The 21,014-nt window shown below is 46.5% G+C and overlaps 2 protein-coding genes across 6 annotated transcripts in view; both read right to left on the bottom strand.

The window, feature by feature from the left end:
- Positions 1–1,030: 1,030 nt before the first annotated feature.
- On the bottom strand, positions 1,031–10,091 carry nradd (neurotrophin receptor associated death domain). 2 transcript variants are annotated; one of them, XM_067238422.1, is made up of 6 exons: positions 9,740–10,091; positions 4,955–5,087; positions 4,383–4,745; positions 3,367–3,556; positions 2,919–3,070; positions 1,031–2,492 (listed from the first exon to the last, which is right to left on the bottom strand). In XM_067238422.1, the coding sequence occupies exons 1-6, from the start codon at positions 9,779–9,781 to the stop codon at positions 2,179–2,181; spliced, it is 1,194 nt and encodes a 397-aa protein (XP_067094523.1). In that variant the 5' UTR covers positions 9,782–10,091; the 3' UTR covers positions 1,031–2,178. The 2 variants fall into 2 exon arrangements, with proteins under 2 accessions (XP_067094523.1, XP_067094524.1); XM_067238423.1 differs by lacking the exon at positions 4,955–5,087.
- Positions 10,092–13,011: 2,920 nt separating this feature from the next.
- Positions 13,012–21,014, bottom strand: part of nbeal2 (neurobeachin-like 2) — a 36,397-nt gene continuing 28,394 nt past the window's right edge. For all 4 annotated transcript variants that reach the window (XM_067238836.1, XM_067238834.1, XM_067238833.1 and 1 more), the window contains 19 exons: positions 20,721–20,854; positions 20,278–20,385; positions 20,058–20,153; positions 19,758–19,882; positions 18,922–19,062; positions 18,689–18,819; positions 18,353–18,462; positions 18,069–18,186; positions 17,861–17,958; positions 17,503–17,616; positions 17,300–17,386; positions 17,000–17,109; positions 16,457–16,629; positions 16,242–16,336; positions 15,894–16,010; positions 15,608–15,769; positions 15,250–15,398; positions 14,990–15,125; positions 13,012–14,801 (listed from right to left, as the gene is read on the bottom strand). In XM_067238836.1, the coding sequence (XP_067094937.1) occupies positions 14,694–14,801; positions 14,990–15,125; positions 15,250–15,398; positions 15,608–15,769; positions 15,894–16,010; positions 16,242–16,336; positions 16,457–16,629; positions 17,000–17,109; positions 17,300–17,386; positions 17,503–17,616; positions 17,861–17,958; positions 18,069–18,186; positions 18,353–18,462; positions 18,689–18,819; positions 18,922–19,062; positions 19,758–19,882; positions 20,058–20,153; positions 20,278–20,385; positions 20,721–20,854 (2,312 nt within the window). In that variant the 3' untranslated portion in view covers positions 13,012–14,693. The remainder of the gene's footprint in view (positions 14,802–14,989; positions 15,126–15,249; positions 15,399–15,607; positions 15,770–15,893; positions 16,011–16,241; positions 16,337–16,456; positions 16,630–16,999; positions 17,110–17,299; positions 17,387–17,502; positions 17,617–17,860; positions 17,959–18,068; positions 18,187–18,352; positions 18,463–18,688; positions 18,820–18,921; positions 19,063–19,757; positions 19,883–20,057; positions 20,154–20,277; positions 20,386–20,720; positions 20,855–21,014) is intronic.

Here is a 21,014-nt window from a genome sequence, read left to right on the forward strand (position 1 = left end):
TAAACCTTTTGTTAAAACTGAATCATTGCATTGTCTACTTGTAAAGTAATTATTTGTATTGGGTTTCGGATAGGCTCACACAGAACCAAGGAGAAAAAGCCTTCAAGTACATAAGAGTTTAGATTAGTACTCTCTCCCTTATATGGAGTGCCTTTGGAGTGACAGCCATTACAGCGCGCGCGCACACACACACACACACACACAGGGCCATACCAGATGTCTGGCTCCAGTAAAGGGAATCAAAGTGATAGACTGCTTTCATTAGAGGCGTTCTGACTTGAGCTGGAGGCCCCTGATGAGCCTGTAGGACCGAGCCCCGCCTCCATCCCAACCCCCCCTCCAAGTGCCCGAGCATTCCGCCGCACTGCGCCTGCGCGCTCCAGACCGCAGTTAAGCAGTCCCGTCTGGAGTGCGTGACAGCATGCAACGCTGCCCTGGGCCCTGCTAAACGCCTGCTTCTACTTAAGATGGAAGGCTGAGAAATCATTAGCAGATTTCATCAGAGAGTAAAGCAGAAAGAGAGCTAGAATCAGATTCCCATCTCGCTGGGGAGATGGAAAACGTATCTTCAGAATAGTTTAGGTGAAGCTTATCTTATTTTTACCCCCAAACCTCTTAAATGCCTCTTAACTGATTTCCCTGTCTTGGATCGGAAATGTTTCTGTACACCATAACCCGTATAAGAAACAGGATCTGCCCCCAAAGTCTAAACTTCCACACTGTGCAATCTGTCAAGAGGAGAGAGAACTGCTATGTTGTCCTGCAGGCCCAGATCAATCACTTACTCAAGATCTAATCCCCTCCTTCCCCATAAAAAGAATGCTACTGATCTGCGAGAGTCAAAAGCCCCTCTGGACAGGCTCACAGTATTCCCACATGAAGGGTATCTTTCATGTACATAGAATACAGATTATATAATACACAGTAGAGCTAAGTACAGATAGGGCTAATGTACAAGGAAATGTAGCGTAGTTTGGGACTAAGAAACCTATTTAATCAAAACATTTTATAGTATAGAACTTGACCTGATTGGTGTACTGGAAACAGCTTACAAAGTAAACACAATGAATCGAGACCATGTTCTAATAAAAACATTCTTCTTTTACATCTTGTAAACAAGATCACTTGTTTTGCATGCCACACTCAGATCCCTCTTTAAGTCATTACAAAGACAGAGATAAACATAGATCAGCCAGTACAACAGGCTGACGCCTGCTTTACTGCTCAAGTAGGACTGTTTCCAGTATTCTTGTCACAACACGCATCAAGCTCAACAAGAACTATCTCATTCATACACAGTATTTGAAACTATGTATTCCATGAAATACAATTTTTACAAAAACACAAAGACAAGAAGTATACGGATGAAAAACTAAATAAGTGATTGATTGTTACACAATAATATTGTAAGATTATCATGGCATGGCTATACACTATATCGAATAAGAGGATGATTTTTCTGTCCTTCAGCCCAGTCCTCTTTATCTGGCTTCAATGATGAGACACTCACATCATGAGGAAGACAACCCAATTCAAGCCTGATGACGACTGGACACAGCAGTGAGCTTCATTGTGAGCTTCAGTCTCTTACAGGAAAGAACGTTTCCACCAGTCGGGCCTCTACCTCCAGATTCATGTTGTAACCCGACAGAGACACAGTGCTGGGATGCAGACATGGGATTTGCCAGATGCTGTATTGGATGCTGCCAGTGTTGAAGATGCACAAATGAGTCAGATGTCTTCACAACCCTGTTGTATGTTCTATATAAGCCTATCCCATTATGGTACTGTCTCATCACCATTTAATGTCTAGACCTAAATAGAACACACCTGAGCTCAATACATAAGAATACAAAGCATGGCCTTATTTGATGTTCCATCTTGTGTATCAGTACATCTATTTTGCTAGACTCAAGGCACTGGTGCAAATAAATAGCTGCAGCTATCAGACATGACGAAGTAGGCAATCAGAAGAATGACGGGTGAAAAAAAACAGGAACCAGCCTCATTTCCTCTCAGTCCCTGAGGCCTGCACCTTCACAGCACCTCGTTCCTGGTCACCTCCAGATGGTGACAGGTTGTCAGCACCCCCCCTCCTCACCATCCACCAAAGTAAATCCCCTCTCATGTCCATAAGTCTCCTGTGAGTGGCTGAGCCAGAGCAGGTGGGTGGGGCTCTTACACCACGGAAACGCCCTGCGAGGGGCAGGTGAGGGCGGACGCCACTTCGGGCCTCTCGATGCGGCCCAGTGCCGAGCACAGCAGGCCCAGGGTGGAGCCCTCCTGCTGGGCCCAGTTGGACAGCAGTGTGTGGACAGGGGCCTCGCCGCGGCCAAACAGGTCCAGCTGCTCGGCCTCGTAGCCCAGCACGGCCCCCAGCTGCCTCCAGCCCCTACCCCCTCCCTCCTGCAGCAGGCGCTCCACCTCCTCCTGCCTGTGGGGGGGCAGGTTGATGTACAGACGGCTGTCCTGCTTGCTGTCTCGCTTGCTTCCTACAGCCGCGGGGGGTCGGCAAGGGGGGTGGGGGGCAGATGGATGGAGAGGCAGAGACAGAGGTTAGCCACTGTCTGAACTGCTGTAGTTACTTATGAGAAGATGAACAATTAAAACGTGGCTTCTTTTTACTCAGAGTTAACCCTATGCAACGTCAAGCACTAGTGTCCTAGTCAGTAGCTGGGGCGAGGGTATGTGGAGATACATGGAGTTTACCCATTTCTCTGTTCATGTATACCCTCATCACCATACACCCTGGGGCTTCATTTTAACCACCATGTATTTTTAGCAAATGTGCTATTAATGTTAACCAACTTCATAACTTTACTTCTCAACTTCACTGGATACAGAGGACCCAGTCATGACTACACAGAGCAGAGTTAGTATTGTAGTTTTGGGGGTTGAGGTGAAGGTGTGCTTCTCACCTTTGCTGGGCTGGCTGTCCTGCAGGCTGTGTGAGTCCAGGAAAACTCCGCTGTCGCTGTGGAGCTTCTCTACCTTTTCTCCTTCTGGAGCTGCTCCCAGCTCCGCAGCACGGGCCTTCCCCAGAGCCTGCTTCTGCTTACATGATGTCCAGCTGAGGAGAACACACACACACAAACATGCACAAACGCGCACACTTTAACAACCCCAATAACAATACTCCAACAACAACACATAAAACCTTTATGGAAAAATGTGTACAGAAAAAAGTCAGGTTTTTGCATGCTATGCAGTCTTCTAATCTACAAGCTAACATTCAGACCACAATGCCAACAAACTCTCTTGTATGGCTTCCCACAAATCAAGTTAGGATGACACAGTAAGGACCAACATCATTGTCACTTGTTTTATGGTTTGGTGTCCTGGTTGAGGGTGTGCAATAAAACTCACCACTTATAAGCCACGTAGAGCAGCAGGCCCAGGACCACAGCAGCCAGGACTGACACGTAGGCCAGGATGTTGCTGCTGCCACCAGCCCCATCCTGGTGGGTGAACCCGGGGGCCGAGCTGGACCCCTCCACCTCCTCGTTGCCCTCCTCGCCTGCCCAGCGGGTCTTATCACGGATGTGGAGCTTCTTATCTGGAGGGAGGCAGCGAGGCTGGTTTAGGAACAGTCTATACCGATCACAAGCTAATGATGTCTTGTAATGTCCACGAAACGTATGTCATTAGAGGCAAATGTGTTTCAAGAGAAGAGTGTGAGCCTGGTCTGTATGTGACCTCTGTCAGGCCTCCTGGGGTTAAGAAATGGGTCCAGGCTCCAGCCCTTTGGACCCCTCTGGTTACACCCTACCTATTTTAGGATCAAACACTCTCTGGGACTGCGCTGACCTCTGTGGGGTCGTGGGGTCACACCATGGACTCCCTGTATGTGTACAGATGACCAGACTCCTGGTGAGAGAGCAGGGCCATTTGGAAGACAGCCGTCTAGCATGCTGTAAGGGTCACCAGGCTCCCCAGGCTCCAGCCTCAACCCTAGCCTAAGCCTCCATCCTGACCCCAGCCCCAGCCCTAGCGCAAACCCTCAACCCCAGCCCTAACCCCGGCCCAAGCCCTGGTCCTAACCCTGGTCCTGGCCCCAGGGCTCTAGGGGTAGTTAGCCTATAACCAAATAACCAATTTGATTTCAGCACTTAAGAGTGTTTTTTTCTGGGTACTCATGTTTCCAGGCTAGGAGTGTTGCCGAATGTTCAAATGAAGGGTGGTTGCAGGTGTTGGCCATATGTCCAGTACCTCACTCTTTATAGGCCTCTCCCCTTCTCTCCTACTTCTCCATCTCTTTTATCATCTGAGCATGTCTCTGCTACTTTCTCTATAAAGCCTTCTAAAACCCCACCCCACAACCCTCCATCATCTCCAACTCTCTGCCACCCTTCTCCTCCAGCCTCTCTCTCTCTCTGACTTACCCATGCAGAGAGTGTCGGAGTTGCGCTGGCAGGCTCTGATCTCCACCTCGCTGTCGGAGCATCGGAGACATGTGTGGCAGGGCTTTGTTGTACTCTGCTCCTCTGAGAAAGTTCCGGGGCCACAAAGTTGGCACTCTGTGTTCCCCTTGACACCGCACTCCCTCGTCACCCCCTGGCCGCGCTCACACGTGGAGCAGGGGGCACACAGGCCCTCGTACGTGCCGACACGCCACAGAAAGAAGCCCTCGCTGCACTCGCAGTGCGTGTCCTGGCTGGCGGAGCAGGCGGCCAGTGTGTGGATGCCGGCGGGACAGCGGACGCAGGGTTGGCATGGAGACAGGTCGTCTGACGAAGAGAACGTTCCTGTGACAGACCACAACCAGGTGAGTGGGGTGGAATTCAGATGATTCAACCCACATCGGTCTATGTCTCTCGGCTTAATGCCTGATAACATTTTACACAATTTTACACGCACACATCCCACAGAACAGGCAGCCTTCAAAGGGAGCAGAAAGGAATAGAGATACGGAGGTGTGACATTGTGGAGTCGGACCCTGTATGACAGGCCTCACCTTCAGGGCAAGGCTGGCACTTGGTGTCCTGTTTTCCACACTCCTCCACCACCCCGGAACCAGGGGGGCACAGGCTGCAGCACTCCCCCGTCCGGGTGAACCTCCCACTGGCACAGGCCTCACCCAGGCCAGCCTGCAACAACAGCCACACGGTTCACATGTTAAAGAGAACCTCCAGGGCTGTCGTTATAAACCATATGGCTGCAACATGGTCTGGAGATGAGGAGATAAGATCTGTGCCATTAGTGGGAGTGAGGAGCGGAGTATTTGACTTTTTTACACATTACCAAAGATTCTCGTATAAAACATTTTCTACAACTTTGTTAGTTACAGGTTAGGTTAGAGGATTCTGCACTTTCTGAGGGAAAGGAGTATAGTAAGTGTTTGAAGTTCCAGCCCACTAACATCAAGCACAATCTCTGGTATCACTTTCAGTCAGTCCAGCCCTGTTCCTCTGAATGCCCAATAACAAGACCTCAATGTTCCACATGTGGCAGGGAAACCGGTTACACACACACACACACACGTCCCTCGCCATTGGAAAAACCTGGGAAGTGTGGGTGTATCGAAAAATTGCCTTTTAATCGGTTTAATCTGCCTCGATTTTCTGTTTTCTGAGTCCTCTAGGGTCCTTATCTGCTGTGGGTGAGGCAGAGGCTGGAGGGGCCAGAGTCAGCAGCAGACAGCAGGGATCCAGTAGACATTCCTCAGGGCTTGAGCACCACAGACAGAGCCTAGCAGGAGTGGCTGGCTTTAATCAGAAGGCTTTAGACCAATGGAAAGAATAAGACATAAAGGGGCAAGGGAAAACACTTGCACAGGAGAGGAGGAAGGAAGGAGTAAAAAAAAGGGCTTCCTCCCTCCCACACTGATAAATTCCATATGAGTGTGAATGACACTGGTGTGTGTATGTGCATGTGTGTGTGTTAGTGAGTGCACGTGTGTTGCGGGGGGAGATAGTTGCAGCCTCTGGGGAGGGGGGTGTCAGTTAACCAGAACTGCCCAGCATGTGAGAGTCTGTTTGGGTGAGAGGGCCCTTTGATGTCACCCCCCAAGCCCTGCAGGTGTGTGTCTATGGAGGTCAATACTACACCCCCACCCACCCCCCAGGCCCTCAACAACGGCATCTTAAGCATGTACACATTTAGGAAAGATTGGCCCACTGGCCCTGGGGGCTGACAAGAGCAAACAGATGTCTAACAACCAACCTCCTGCACAGGAGAGAAGTAACAGCTAAACATCCCCTGATCTGTGATGTCTCTTTCTCCCTCTCTGAGGTCTGCTTGGAAACAGTGGCAGCGTGTGTCAACCTGTGCAGCCTCTAACCAAAACTCATCACACAATCACGCTCTTTCACACACACATTCACACGCACTCAAGCACACACATGCGTGCACACATCCACACACACCCCATCATGCCATACCTACACTCACAGAACACAAATATTTCCACCGTGTTGATACTAGAAAGGGAAGCAGAAGCACGTTTCGCTCCAAAAACAACTATCAGCTTTACTTCAGATCTGAAATATATGGCTATCTGGACAGGGGATAAGCTGGAACAGATCACAGGCTGGGACACAACCAGAATCAGAACCAAGGCCTTGTCTTGTGTAGGTACCCAGACCATGTCCTCTGTATGACAGAAGTATCTACTCAGCTAACACTCTCCAGCCTCAAAGTTCTCTGGACTCTGACAGATACATATTTGGTGGCAGCGCGGCGGCAGTTTTTTTTGGTGGCGTCTCCCTGTTGCTGTTCTCTCTGCGGTCTCTCAGCTTCCCTGGTTCTGCAGGCAGACGTTTTAGAGAAAGAGCAGGGCTCTGAACAGGCACTGGTATTTCCTCCCGTAGTTCCCTAATATAGAGTGAAATATTTCCTTCATGCTCTACTGTGAGTGGAGAGCCCCGTGCTTGACAGAGAGTTTAATGAATATAGTCAGGAGTGCCTATAAGAGCTCCAGCCTATACCTGACACAAACACCTACTTGTGACATGGGTGATGGGTTTCAGTTTCTACCTACAAAAAGCCAGAACACACAAACAACTTCAAAATACTTAAACAAAAATGAGTGAGGCACTGTTGCTCAGCCAAATTTAGGTCACACTTTATCATTACGATGATAAATTGTGATTCTGATGACTAGCTTGGGAACCAGATGAATCTGCGAGCTCATGGTTTATTTGCTCTAGCAGATGGGTCTGGCCACTCTCCCATTCAAAAACATTTCCCTCCGGCATGGAGAAGGCATTTTGTAAACAACCAAGATACAGTTTCAAATTGATCTGGTTGCGTCCAGAGACATTTTGGTCTGTGCCTGTTGATAAGCCCCTTGGAGATCAAACATGAACTGAGAGGCCAGGCTATCGGGCGACTGGATTCAGCATATAAACTGTGTGTATAGCCTGTTATATCACTGTGATTTGGTAGCTCAATACATGGATACAATTGTAGCACCTTATGAACTACAGTCCTTTACTGTGGACGGCACTAACTCAGATCTCATCTGTCTCTCTGAGGGTCATAGAGTCAGAGAGTGAAATGGGGGAGGAAAGAGGTTTGGAGAGAGAGAGAAGAGAGAGAGAGAGAGAGAGAGAGAGAGAGAGAGAGAGAGAGAGAGAGAGAGAGAGAGAGAGAGAGAGAGAGAGAGAGAGAGAGAGAGAGAGAGAGAGAGAGAGAGAGAGAGAGAAAAGCGAGGGAGGGGGGGCTGTGATTGCTCTCTCCACTTGGGTAAGAAGTTGTAATTTACAGGGATTCCCAAGTGAGCGAGGACCACCGTGCAGAGCTCCTTTCAAGATGGCAGTAAACGCCACGGCTGTCATATTCACTCTGTCAACACATACACACATACACACACACCTACATACACACATACTACTGCCTGGCCCTCTACCTCACTACCGCCAAAGCCGCTCCTGGGTCTTTTTGAAGTGAGATCACTTTAGCCGTGATGTATGGGCTCTGGCTGCAGCAGCCTGGAGTTTCCACGTAAATCTAGCCTGAGGGATGAGCAGATAAAAGGCCTGAAGCCCCAGGAGCCAGGGGCTCTCTCTCCAGGCTGACACTGACCCCTGGCCCTCACACCCGGGCTGCAGCAGCAGCAACAGCAGGGGCGTCACCACCACCACCTCCAGCAGGGGGAGGGAGGAGGAAGAGGGGGGATGCAGAAAAGAGCCAGGAAGCTGTCTGTCTGTCTGACTGACTGCAGTGGCTGACCTGCCTGTCTGACTAACTGCAGTAACTGAACTGCATTTTCCTCCTAGACCAATGATTGTCATTACTTGCTCTAGGCTGGTCATCCTCTCCAAGAAATTAACAGTTGATGTTACTTGTGTACTTGTTTATGTTGGGATTATGTATTTACTTTGCATTGATTAAAAATAAAACCATTTCCCCCCATGTGAGTTAGTATGAGGCACAGATTATTTATTTTTGAATCTACCTGGACAACCACAGATTTATTTTTCTCTGTCATGTTGAGCATGCATGCATCTCTTGTCTGTATGACTGGAGAGAGGAGCTGACCTACTGCCTCAGAGCTGTGTTTACAAGGAACCAATCTCTTCCACAAGAAATCTGCTTAGCAGCTGAATGGAAATTCCCATTACTGAGTTCTAAAAATCTTTAAATTTTCTCTCCACAGACCAGAAGAAAATTATAATTGTTTTGTGCCGGATTTCTTGAACATAGCAATACTCAAAACCTGCGCTAAAATTATACAAGAATTCCCAAAGAAAATGTCTCAGTCATTATTTTGAAATATACCCAGGGCATTACTAAAGCACTGAGTCACCATGAGTAGCTGTACTAGTTGGGCAAAAGGGTACCAATAAACAGAATTTGGGGGAGTATAAATCTCACACAAGAACTCACACTGTTTGAAGAAAAAGAGACCATTTCATTTTCTTAAACTGGCTGTGTTGTATTAATAGTCTTGACAAACAAAACAGGTCGGATATCATTCAATTGTTGGCAACATACTCGTAATACCCTTAAGAGTGTGGTGTAAACAGAATCTCTCTGTTATAAAATGAGATTAGGCTATCTTATAAAGACATTTTATCACAGTGCTTTGATGTGGGAGAAAGAGTTTGGCTCTGAGGAACATGACAAGACATGTGTTCCCTAGTCCTGGGGTTTAGCCTGAGGCGCATGTGTCAAACTGCTGTCTGGAACTGTGGGGCCACAATTATAACACAGTTACTGATAGTTTATAACAATTTTAAATCTTTAAGACTTTTAAGGCTATTGCAATTATTAAATTTTTTGGTAACTGTTTTTTTGTTTGCTTTTAAGTTTATAGGTTATGTTGTATGCTCCTTTGGCCTCTTGGGGAGGCACGACTGTTAATGAGTTCATTCTCAATTGCCTTCTTTAATAAAAGTATAATTATGAAAAAATGTTTAATAATTCAGTGGTTAGAATTCTAGTACAAAGACCAATGTTATATGCAATTTGTATCGCATTCACCTAGGCCTACTTCACAAAAATGTTTTACACGTGGAGTTAATATGATACATTTTACAACGTTCTGAACTTGGTGGCCAAAATACATCCTTTTGGAAATCCTGTAGAAAACATTTCTGACATGAATCTTTGTTGTGGGATAAGGATAATTTTCAGCACATCTACAATGTGCTGAAAATATAAAATTTGTCTAATAGCTATCTACTACGCTTGATTTGGCCTACTAAATTAACATTGATCTAGTTTAGCAGCATGATAATATAGCGGTGAGCAGAATCATTTGACTACAGAGGTTTCCACCACGGAAAAGACTTACCTTTGCCAGAAGAAAAAGTGTGCAGACCCATAACACAGTCATACTTCAGTTCTTCAGAGAACTCTCCCTTCCAGGCGTCGGCCACTGATGGATCCAGATGGGTAAAATGTATCAAGAAAACGAATGATGTTGCTACACAAAACGGCCTCACTTCAGCAACATAAATGCTCGACCGAAAAAAAGTTAATAAAAGCTACTAGTCCGCTGATCAACGTTACGGATGACAGCTTGTCCAAGAAAACCTCGCAACGAATTAAAGTAGTCTACATGCTTACGTAAGAAAACATTCAAAACAAGATCTGCCTTCCACATCTATAAATTGTAATCTGTTGAAGACAATACTTGTTTCTCTAAAATCCCTGTGTTCGTACGTTCCGTCTGAAGTACCACTAAGATATATGAGAAAACTTCGTATCCAAGTCTTTCTAGGGATTGAAGTCCCCCCTCCGCGTTCTGATTCTTCCCACCTCTGGAGCCCAGTACCTCGCTGTCTGATTGGCTAGGTTAGGTAATAAGCATATTGGAGCGATATTTTAATTAGAAAGTAGCAACTGAATTGAAACCTGGTTCATTGACATAAACTAATCGATATGTAAAGTAATTTGTTCAAATTTAGGTTTCTTGATTGTTGTTCATATAATAGATTAAAATACTACCGTAACAGATAAATAGGCTACAGATCAACGTACAGGTAGTTGAGTTCAATTGTTATTTAAAAAATATTTTTGTTGACAAAAAATGAACAGATTAGTGGTACACTCAGGACTGTTAATAACGGAACACCATCACCTGTTGCCTGTTTATATTTGTTAGCTTTCTTAAAGAATGACAAATCCCTGTTTAAATGAATTGATTAAAAAGACTGAGCCGTCCACGATGCCCATATTTGATCTCACCAATTCACAGGATTATAAAAAACATTCGGTGAATTACAACACCTTGTAAAGGCTGCAGAATGCACCACATGGGGCCTGGTAACTTCAGAGAAAAACAAATGGGCAGATCTCCGAGACACAATAGCGGTGGCACTTCAAAGCCTGTTTCAGAAACCGAGGAGACAGTCTGCAGAGACATCCCCCCTTTCCCCTCCTTCCCATTCCATCTGAATATTATTTATCTAGCCATGTTGCTTTTTTTCTTTTTTCCAATTTGGTGAATCCCATTCACTGTGAAGTCTCCCTCTCTCCATCCCTCGCCCTTCTCCCTTCTCCCTTGTTCTCTCTCTCTCTCTCTCTCTCTCTCTCTCTCTCTCTCTCTCTCTCTCTCTCTCTCTCTCCCTCTTTCTGTGGCCTGGCCACCCTCTCTTAAACACTACCATGCTGTTCAGATGAATCAGTCCAAACTATTTACCCCACTGAAAAAGGAATTTCTCTATTCCAGTTCACATCCTCTTTACAACAATACAAAGCCTGAACACCATGACTGGGATTTTCCGTGGTCATACGTGGGTGAGAAATAGCAGTGTAGTGTAAGTAATAAAAAACAACAGTAATCTCTCCATTCCACAGTGAGGCAGATTGGGTCATGAAGGGGTGTGTGTGTTGGGAGGGGTAGGTTGGGGTCAGTGTGAGGGACAGTTTGAGGGTTGCTGTGGTTCTTTGCAGGATCAATTCCAACAACGACAAGTTTGAGGGAGCTCACGGTGGTCTCCTTTCCAGCAGCTTCCCCCTTGTCTCCCAGAGTCCCCTCAAGACTGGGGAGGTCACAGACTATTACCTTCAACAACCCAGAGCAAGGTGTCAACCCCTCCTTCCATTGTCCAGAGAGTCACATCAGAGGTAGAATAGTCACCACATCTCCCTCCCCTCCCTCATCCTTTTTCTTTACTTGTATTGACTGTTGGGGGGGGGGGGGGGGAGGGGTAAAAAAGGGGGGGGGGAACAAGACCCATTTTATCGCCACCCCCACCCCCCCCCCCCACCCTTCCACTAAGACACTTTGAATTGTCCCCCTGTAGGTGTTTATGGGTAGGCTGACAGGATGTTCGGCCCACCAGGAGATCAAAGCCTCCTCTTTAAGTAAATTTAGTGTTGCTGTGACCTTTTCAACTGCAATAGGGTTCATACAGACAGAGATGACAGAGATGTGCTGAAGGGGCTGGAGAAAAAGAGGATCAAAAGTGTATTAGAGAGAAAAAGTAACCTAGCGTTAGAGTTGGGATGGTTGGCAGTTCCTGTACCATGTCTCTCCAGAGTGGGTGCTGTGATGGTAAGATGGAATCTTCTCAAGTTCTGGCCTGTGGTTTAAAAAATGTTTATTGACAATTTAGCCCTCAAGTTTTGTTAATCTGTGCAAATATCTGCCACTCACAGCTTTACCTGAAAGACAGTCTTTATACAGAAGAATGGATCCGCAAACTGTAATCATTGTTGTCACACATTTGCAATTAAGGAACAGGAGACAATCAGGCAGTTAAAAAAAGCATGTATTTTGAACACTTTGAGAGAAAAATACAAACACCAATATAGTGATTACAAAAGAGCAGATCCAGAACCAAGGTAGCCCTGTGCTGCTCTAAGGCTTGGGTTGGATTGTGCAGGGGTACAGATGATGGAACTTTGAAACAAAGCTGTCACATATAAACACTATGCATTCAGTGTAGTGTCCTAGGTGGAGGACTGAGGTGTGTGGTCAGCCAGGAAGATTAAACTGGAAACAGGTCAGCACGGCTGCATAGTTAAGTGAAAAAAACATACATTCATGTAGGACAACATACACCAGTCTCACACAATGCTTCATCAGGATCATGAAAAGCAGCTGACTTTTATAACGATGCAAAAGACACTCCTGTACAAAGAATACAGCAAATACAGACATTCAGTGTTTCCCCTACCACTATATATTTATATATAGCGCCCGATCCCAAAATAAGTCATTTAAGGTTACCTTTCCTATAAAACAGGTCTATAGCGTGCTCATTTATTAAACAAACTAAATGGCCTTTACTTATTTACACGGCGGCATGTCATTTCTGTCTCTACATGGTCCCCCCCCCCCAAAGCTGTAAACCTAGGGGAAACACTGTCATTTACATTGAAACAAGCCATTTCAGACTCACCTTTTCAACAAATATCTAGACTCAACTGAATCATAAGACATTAACTGGTTAATGTGATTCTGAACATTGAAACACATCCATATAATACGAGCAGACCACCCCCCCCACCCATACATACACACACACACACACAAACACACACACACACACGCACACACACACACACACACACACACACAAAGCTATAATTATGTCTGTATTTTTTTCAGCTCTCCATAATTCACTGTAATCCAGATATGTGTAACAGGCACCATTTTGTTGGTGCTGTATTGCAATTGCCCAGCGGTTCCCTTTATTGTCCTCCATCATGATGGTGCATAACAACAGATGATCCCTGGCCACACTACAGGGGCCGACAGGAAGTGCATTCCTCCACTCACGTCTGAGTCTTTCCTCAAATGTGTTTCACAGACACTATCTCTTTGTTTCAGTTCCTCTTGAAATAAAACAACAGCAGAACAAACTTTCAACAGCAAACGAGAGACGTGTACTCAGAATAAAGATGCACAAAGAATAGAGCGACTACAAAGTAAGGCTTTGGATGATGTGGGATCCGTTTTGTGTAGGATATATTTCTAAAACATCATTTACAGCAGCAAATTTGATGGACAGAATGGTGACAGGATAGAAAGTGTAAATTGAAGGGAGTGAGTCTTGGTATAGTAATTATACCAGCTTACTGGAATTCAGTGTGTTTAAGGCTCCAGTTAAAGAGACAATAGAAAGTAAAAAAGGCACTTTAGTTAATGTAACAACATTTTTTAAAACATAAAAGGTTACTTTGCAAGGAGAAATCATCTTAGAAGATGAGCAATGACAATTTTGCAAAAACATACCAATTTTGCAGCAACAATTAGAAATTAGTTATCAATAAAAGTAGTCTGAACAATACACTCACAGTAGCTTGAAAAGAACAAACTAATATACAGTAGTTATTTACATGTAATAAAACAAGGCTGTCTTCTCTTCTTTGTAAGGTAAGTGGGATTTTGGTCTTTCCTCTACAGACACTGGTTGCTTCTAAGCTTCACAATCACGAGAAATTATACCTTTGACCACAACACCATTATTGCTTTATCTGTTGAGCATTGCATACAGGCATGTCATGAACACTCAGTTCAATATTTGAGTTGACCCAGAAATATTTTTTTTTGGACCTTTATCAATTAATGTGCATAGTCCATCACTGACTTACTGTACAAATAGCACACAGAAGCAGCTCGACCCACAACACACAGACACACACTTAAATGCAGAGAAAGTAGACCCACTAGTGGTATGCACTGGTACTACAGCATTTCAATCTCAAGCAACATTAGTCTTCAAGTTTCGAGGAGTCAAGGTGCCGTTGCCAAACCACTGGCCTTGAAACAATCAAAAGAAAGGAGGAAAAAAGGGATGCTGAAAAAAGGAGGGGGGAACATAGAGAGTTCACAACATTCTTCCCCTCATACTGCACTGTGTCTGTGTGTGTGTGTGTGTGTATGTGTGTGTGCATGTGTGTAGGCGTGTGTGTGTTCCAGAGTGAGTCACCAGGCTTATAGACATGACTAGGCTCACCACAAAGAATTCCTCCACAGTAATCGTTTTCAAGGACTATACTCATCTAAAAAGAGCACTCCTCTTTGTCCGCTAAAACATAGACATTCTTTGGAATGACGCAGTCTAAAAACAAAGCAAAAAAACACCGGGCTCAAAAAAATGCGTTAAAAAGGTTTTCCCCTTTTTGTAGAAACAAGTGCAAGAACTGTAGCTGCTCTCCCAGAGAGTTCAAAAACTAGAGCCCAGAGCTGAGCTGGGCATGGGAAGAATGTGGAAGGGAGGAGGAGAGACACAGTGTGAGCCAGAGGTCTATAGACCCCAGGGTCTAAGGGACCAGTCTTCCCAGGGCCTCTCTCACTTCGCAGTGTACTCTGTTGGGTTGTACTCTGTCTCACCAGAAGAGACCTGGGAGATCCGTCGGGTGGAGCCCCACAGTCGACGAGAGAACTGTCCTGAGCGCACCTGAGAGGAGGAGAGAGCGGGGATTGGGCATCACCTCACTTTATAGGGGACAACGAACACAGACATAACCCCCACATGGTCCAGAACTCCAGCGACACCACTCCCCTACCCCCCCCCCCCCCCCTCAACCCCCCCCCCCCACACACACACACACACACACACACAAAGGGGGCTCCCTCCAGTCTAACCTCCTCTGGTTTCCCCGCGCCCACCACGATGAGCTTGCCATCCTCCAGGCCCACCAGGATATGGCTGCCCTCCTTGGTCACAGACACACTCCTCACAGGCACCTTCAGGGCCAGGGGCTTCACTGCCAAGTCCAGACTGGTCCACAGGAAGAGAAAGAGGGTGTCACTTTGATGTTCCCCTACTATGGTACTTGACTTATCTGCACAACAGTGCTGTATCACAGGTGATTGTTTCTATGTGATTGCGGTTCCATACTCACCTAAGCAGGTCTCGGATATGGAGGTTGCCCTGGGATGTGCCCAGGATGACGTAGTCGGCTGCCAGGTACAGAGCCGTCACCTGCTCCTCCAGGGTGGCGGACGCCAGGAGACGGCCGTTGACCGAGTACACATGGAGCGAGTACTTCTCCTTTAGAAAGAGAGAGAGAGATAGAGAATGAGAAAGAGATAGAGGGACAGACAGACAGATAGAGAGAAGGTCAGAGTAAAGAGGGTTGAGTACATTAAATGATGGAAACCAAACGTTTACATCATGATATGTCTGATGATGATGATTCATGCATGCGTGTGTCCTCGGAATATGTGTATATAGTACGAGTCTGTGTGTGGTCTGAATACCTTCCCAACAGAGCAGCCGTCCAGAGCAGTCTGAGCCACGATGTGGCCCTCCATGCCCACCTGCAGCCCCGTGACGTAGGCTGGCAGACAGCTCTCGCCTGGGGGCCTCAATGTCCGCAAGAACTGGCCCCGCCTAATACTGTGCACTATCAGAGTCCCATCCTGACCGAGGAGTAGTCAGACAAAAGGTGGCACGTCAACAAATGTAACACTAAACGTCTGCCAGATACATTGTGTGCTATGCCCTTTGCAGTGTGGCAGTTGTCCACTACTCGCAAACTCTCACCTTTGCTCCTGAGACAGCCATGTCCAACTCGGTGCTGATGGCCACAGAGCTGACTTCCTGGTCGTGGCCACAGAGGACTTGCACTGGGCGAGAAGACAGGCCACTGGAGAAGCCACCCTACAGGAGGAGGAGTGGGGGAAGTTCAACACAGGAAGAACAAGGAAGCAAACTTCCTGGCCTTAACATTATACCCATGTATACATACCAAGAGGACTGGACAATCAAGTTCATACTACAATGTACCATAATACATTTATCATAAGAATATGATATATAATCACAAGGAAAAAAGAAATCTATAAATGAAAATAAACTGTAATGATTTACGAAGCTGACAGTGTACGGTACCTGCTGTAGGACCTGCCAGACCATACAGGTAGTGTCCCTGGAGCCAGAGATGAGGTAGATTCCACAGAGGTCCAGAGACAGGCACGTCACCACATCTAAAGGACACAACCCAACAGGAAACACAAGGCTGATCATCTATATACCAACTCATCCATTCACCACAGGTCAACACAGGTCATCAAAGGTCACCACAGGTGACCGAATGAGCTTCTCACCGATGTGCCGGCAGATCCTGCCCACCAGCTTGCCCTTGCCCAGCTGGGTGACACGCAGGCTGCAGTCCCAGTGGCCGCCGCTGAATAGCAGGCGCCCATCGTTGGAGACCACCAGGACCTGGGCACTGATCTCCACGCCCGGGGAGAAAGGCCCGCTCAGGAAACGTTGTGTCCTGTAGGAGGAGAGAGAAATGGATGGACAGAGGGATGAGGGGGGAATGAGGATGGAGAGAGGTATTGTTGCAAGGAAACAAATAACGGGATGGAGAGAGAGAGGGAGAATAATGGAGAGAGAGAAGGAGAGAAAGACGAAGAGAAGGTAGGACTGAGTGAGATACTGCAATCCAAAGGAATCTTTGCTGATAGTAAGTGAATCCTTTAAGTTGCATTAAGCCTTACACAAATAACGGTAACTAAGTACAGCTTTCGGCCACATGAGACGATAAAAAAGTTTGTGTGTGGTCTGGATCATCTTCCGTCATTGATAGTGTATACAGCATGGGGCTAACAGTGTAGGAACACACAATTGCTGGGGTCACTCACTTGGGATTGAGCACAGTGGGGTCCTTGGTGAAGGTGAAGTAGTTGGCAATGTTCTTGTCAAACGGCAGCCAGCTGTGTGTCCCTATCAGACCGTTGGCACTCACTGTCACCTGGGAGAGGGGGGAGAGGGGGGAGAGAAGAATTGGAGAGCAGAGAGAGGGTGGAGAAAGAGAGTAGAGGGAGAAAAGGGGGGAGTAACATGGAGAGGATATGTGAGTGACTATGCTTCAACATGTACAGGACAGGGTTATATACTGTAGTATGCAAAGAGCAAAGAGAACTTCAGTGGGTAAAACTCACCAGAACATCGGATCCTTGGATGATGAAGGAGCGGTTCTGGGTCTTTGGGACTATCGCCTGGACCAGGGGTATGCCATCACTCACCACCTGAAACACACATAGACACATGCAGTAGCCATTAAAGTGTGTATAAACCGTACAAGAGGTATTCCTTCGAGTGCTAAACGTAGGTAGGTGACAGGGAGTGACTGAGGCAGTCCTACCTCCACAAAAGGTCGCAGCTTGTCCAGATGCTCAAACAGGTTGAGGGGCAGAGTGTCCATGCGGGCTTGCCGTCTGGACGCACTCTGGGCTGACATACGAGGGGGGTGAGGCTCCTACTCCCCCAGAAACACAGTCAGATGGTCAGTTAAGCACAGCTGGAACACCACACACACCCAGCTACAAACAGCACAGACACAGTGACATTCACAGACAACAGTACCACCCAGTCACACACTCAGCCAGGGTGAGAGAGCAGAACTGCTTGAAATAAACATGTGTTCCCACAGGCGCCTGCAGAGTGGTAGGTAAATCGTTGGAGTGTTTAACGGTAGTAAATTGCTGAGATGGGACTCAGACCTTGAGGAGCTGACAGGGGGTCTGGCCGAAGTTGCTGATGATGCCCTCCAGGGCCTTGCGCTCTGTCTCATTGGCTATGGCATCTAAGTCCACGGCGCCTAGAAAATCACCAGTCAAACAGCAGAAATGTACGGAACAGTGGGGTAGAACAGTGTGGTAGAAGAGGGGTGGAACCGTGCTGGATAACTATGTTCTGTCCCAGTCTTACCCTCATAAGTGCAGTAGTAGAACACATTGAGGGCCTCCACGGCCTCCTCGCCTCTCTGCTTGTAACCAAAGATCAGGTCAATCCACTCATGGAGGTGACTGGACACATGCTCACATTCCTGAGGACACACACACGCACACACCACAGTTACCTCCTATCCACAGTGTCCTTCTTTCAAAGGGATCAGACCTATTCATTTGTGGGTGCAGTAGGATCTGGATGACATGGCATATGGGATGGAGGGGTTGACTGAAGGATGAGATGCTGGGAGCTCCCTGTCTCACCAGGGCCTTCCTATGCTTCCTGATGAAGTCGTCCCTGGACGAGGCCCAGCGTGGTAGTAACACATCTGCGACTGACTCCTTGGACATCTGCAAGCTGCCCAAGTCAAAGCCTGGGAGGAAGAGGAAAATAACACACACACACAGACCCGCACAGAAACACAAACTGTCATATACATAAACATTAAGTATAGGGGGTCGTACACTCAGTGATAAGGAGAAAGTTACACATTAACATGGATTTGGGGTCACATCCTATATCATATAATATCTTAGCTCTGACTGTGCATAGGCTCCATATGTGACATATCTCCATACCCATGCAAGGCTGGTTCTCACCGTTCATGTTTTGCAGGAACTCTGGGAAATAGAAGAACTCGGGGATGAGCTCTTTGACATCAGCGGGGCTCTCCATGCGAGCCTGCCAGGCCGCTGGCACGGAGTGGAATTGTCGGTCTGCAACATCAAACCTGAACACGAAGAACCACACATTTTACCGCTTCTATGTGCTGAGAGTAACTTCAAAACTTCTTGAGCTTTCACCTCCTCCTCAAACATACTTTCCAGCCTACCTGCCGCTCTGCAGCTGGATGTGCAGGGTGGTGAAGGGCTCCATGCGGATCATGTAATGCATGACCCCGGCAGCGTTTGAGTAGTGTGTGCCGTAGTGGAACTTGTCGATGGTGCCTGTAGAGTCCTCAAAGCTCTCATACCTGAAGGCATACAAGGGGAAATGGATCAAAAAGAATGAATGTATCAGTACTAACAACTGTAAAGGCCCTTGCACACTGAGTGCGAAATTTTCGTATGCGTTTTTTCGCAATCGTCAGCCTCAACATTCGGTGGCTCAGAATTGCCCAAAAACCTATCAAAATCAAATCAAATCAAATCAAATTTATTTGTATAGCCCTTTTTACATGCAAGCATGTCACAGAGGGCTTCACATATCCCCATAGAACTGCCCCTCAACCAACCTAAACCCTCAAGGAAGACAAGGAAAAACTCCCAAAAAACTCTCAACAGGAGAAAAATGGAAGAAACCTTGGGAGGAGCAATTCAGAAAGGGATCCCCTCCTCCAGAGACGGTTGGTGAGAGAGAGGAGCAGAACACAGGCTAAACATAGTCATACAGTGTCGGTGGGTTTTTAAAACACCAAAATCCATAAAATGTTGGCTATGGATGCGAAAAACGCATAAAATAGACCGATCCGAACTTTTTTTGGACGGACGAAAGTTTTCGGAGGCAGTGTGTAAGTGCGATTGACATAACGTGAGGGCGTATTTATCTTTTTACGTGCGAACATTTCGGACACGAATTTCGGACTCAGTGTGCAATGGCCTTAATGCTGACACTGTAGAGTTGGGTTTTCAGCAGATGTTAGGAGATTTAGATTAATACACCACTCACTTCTCTCTGACATTCTGGGCGTGTTTGGAGTTGACCACACCGATGGGTTTGGACAGGTCCCTGAACACTTCAGGGTCCTCTAGGTCCAGAACCGAAGAGGTGTAGTCACACAGAACCCAGGGGAACTGTAAAACATACAAGAACACAAGTCATACCCAACAGAAAAACCAGGACTGGTCTGTGAAAACAGAAAACCAAACTGTCCATCTTCTGTGACAGTTAGTTTGTCAATCAGTTACAGCCAGGGGAATTTTTTTGTATAATTCTTCAGTGTTTTCTTAACATATTATGTCTACTTACCACTGGGTACTGGGAGAGGTCATTATACGTGCGCCCAGCGATGGTGTTCAGTTGCATCAGGTACTCAAAGTTAGAAATTTCCCTGCACACCCATTTCTATAGTAAAAACAAAACAAAAAGAAGTTCTATTCAAATTAGGAATTTCCTTTATTTCCTCTCTTTTGGACTCATAACAGTTGTTGTGGTTGCTGGTTGAAGAGTAGTCGGGTGTGTCAAGCACCTGTGTGAGCCCAGAGGCCGTCAGCAGCTCCTGTGGGGAGCGGGAGCCGAAGTAGAAGAGGTTGGGGGGCCGCAGCCCTAGGATCCTAGAGTACACCTTGTTCCGCACCTGGATAGGGGAGGGTAACAAACAACACTATGATCTTTCACTAATTTTTGGTCAAACAAAATGTACCATAAAATCACTACCCCTGGGAAATAAAAGTTTCACAAGCAGTCTCTATGGTCTTAAAGGTAGTATAGGTTGGATTTTTTCCATTGACTTATTTAGTGAAACCACCGTCAATAAAACTATCTGGAGAAAAGTGTTCAGAAAATAACTTGGGGTGCTGTTTCTCAAAATATTCTATAATGTTACCCATTGCAGCTTTAAGGGACACTTAAGTGGGTATCAATGCTGTAAGCCAATCCTGTGGCTAGTGAGTGGTGCTGTGATTGGAGCACCTTCTTCCTGAAGTTGATGAAGTAGTGAGACTGGTCTATGAAGAAGAGCTCCAGGGCTGACCGGCGCAGGTTGTAGCGTCTCAGGTGCACCTCTCTCAGCTGAGACAGAGGCCTTTTGAAGTCAAACCCGATCCCTGAGGAAAGATCACTGTTGAGTATGACAATCCCTACTCTGGATTGTTGTGTTGGGTTTATGTGTTTACTTTTGTTAAATATTGTCATGTGATCAAGGTTCATCAGGTTTTGGGGCTGTGTGACGCACGTGTTGGGTGAGTAATGAAAAATCCTAGTAAG

The sequence above is a fragment of the Osmerus mordax genome, chromosome 6 (genome assembly GCF_038355195.1).
Source record: "Osmerus mordax isolate fOsmMor3 chromosome 6, fOsmMor3.pri, whole genome shotgun sequence".
Lineage (NCBI taxonomy): Eukaryota > Metazoa > Chordata > Actinopteri > Osmeriformes > Osmeridae > Osmerus > Osmerus mordax.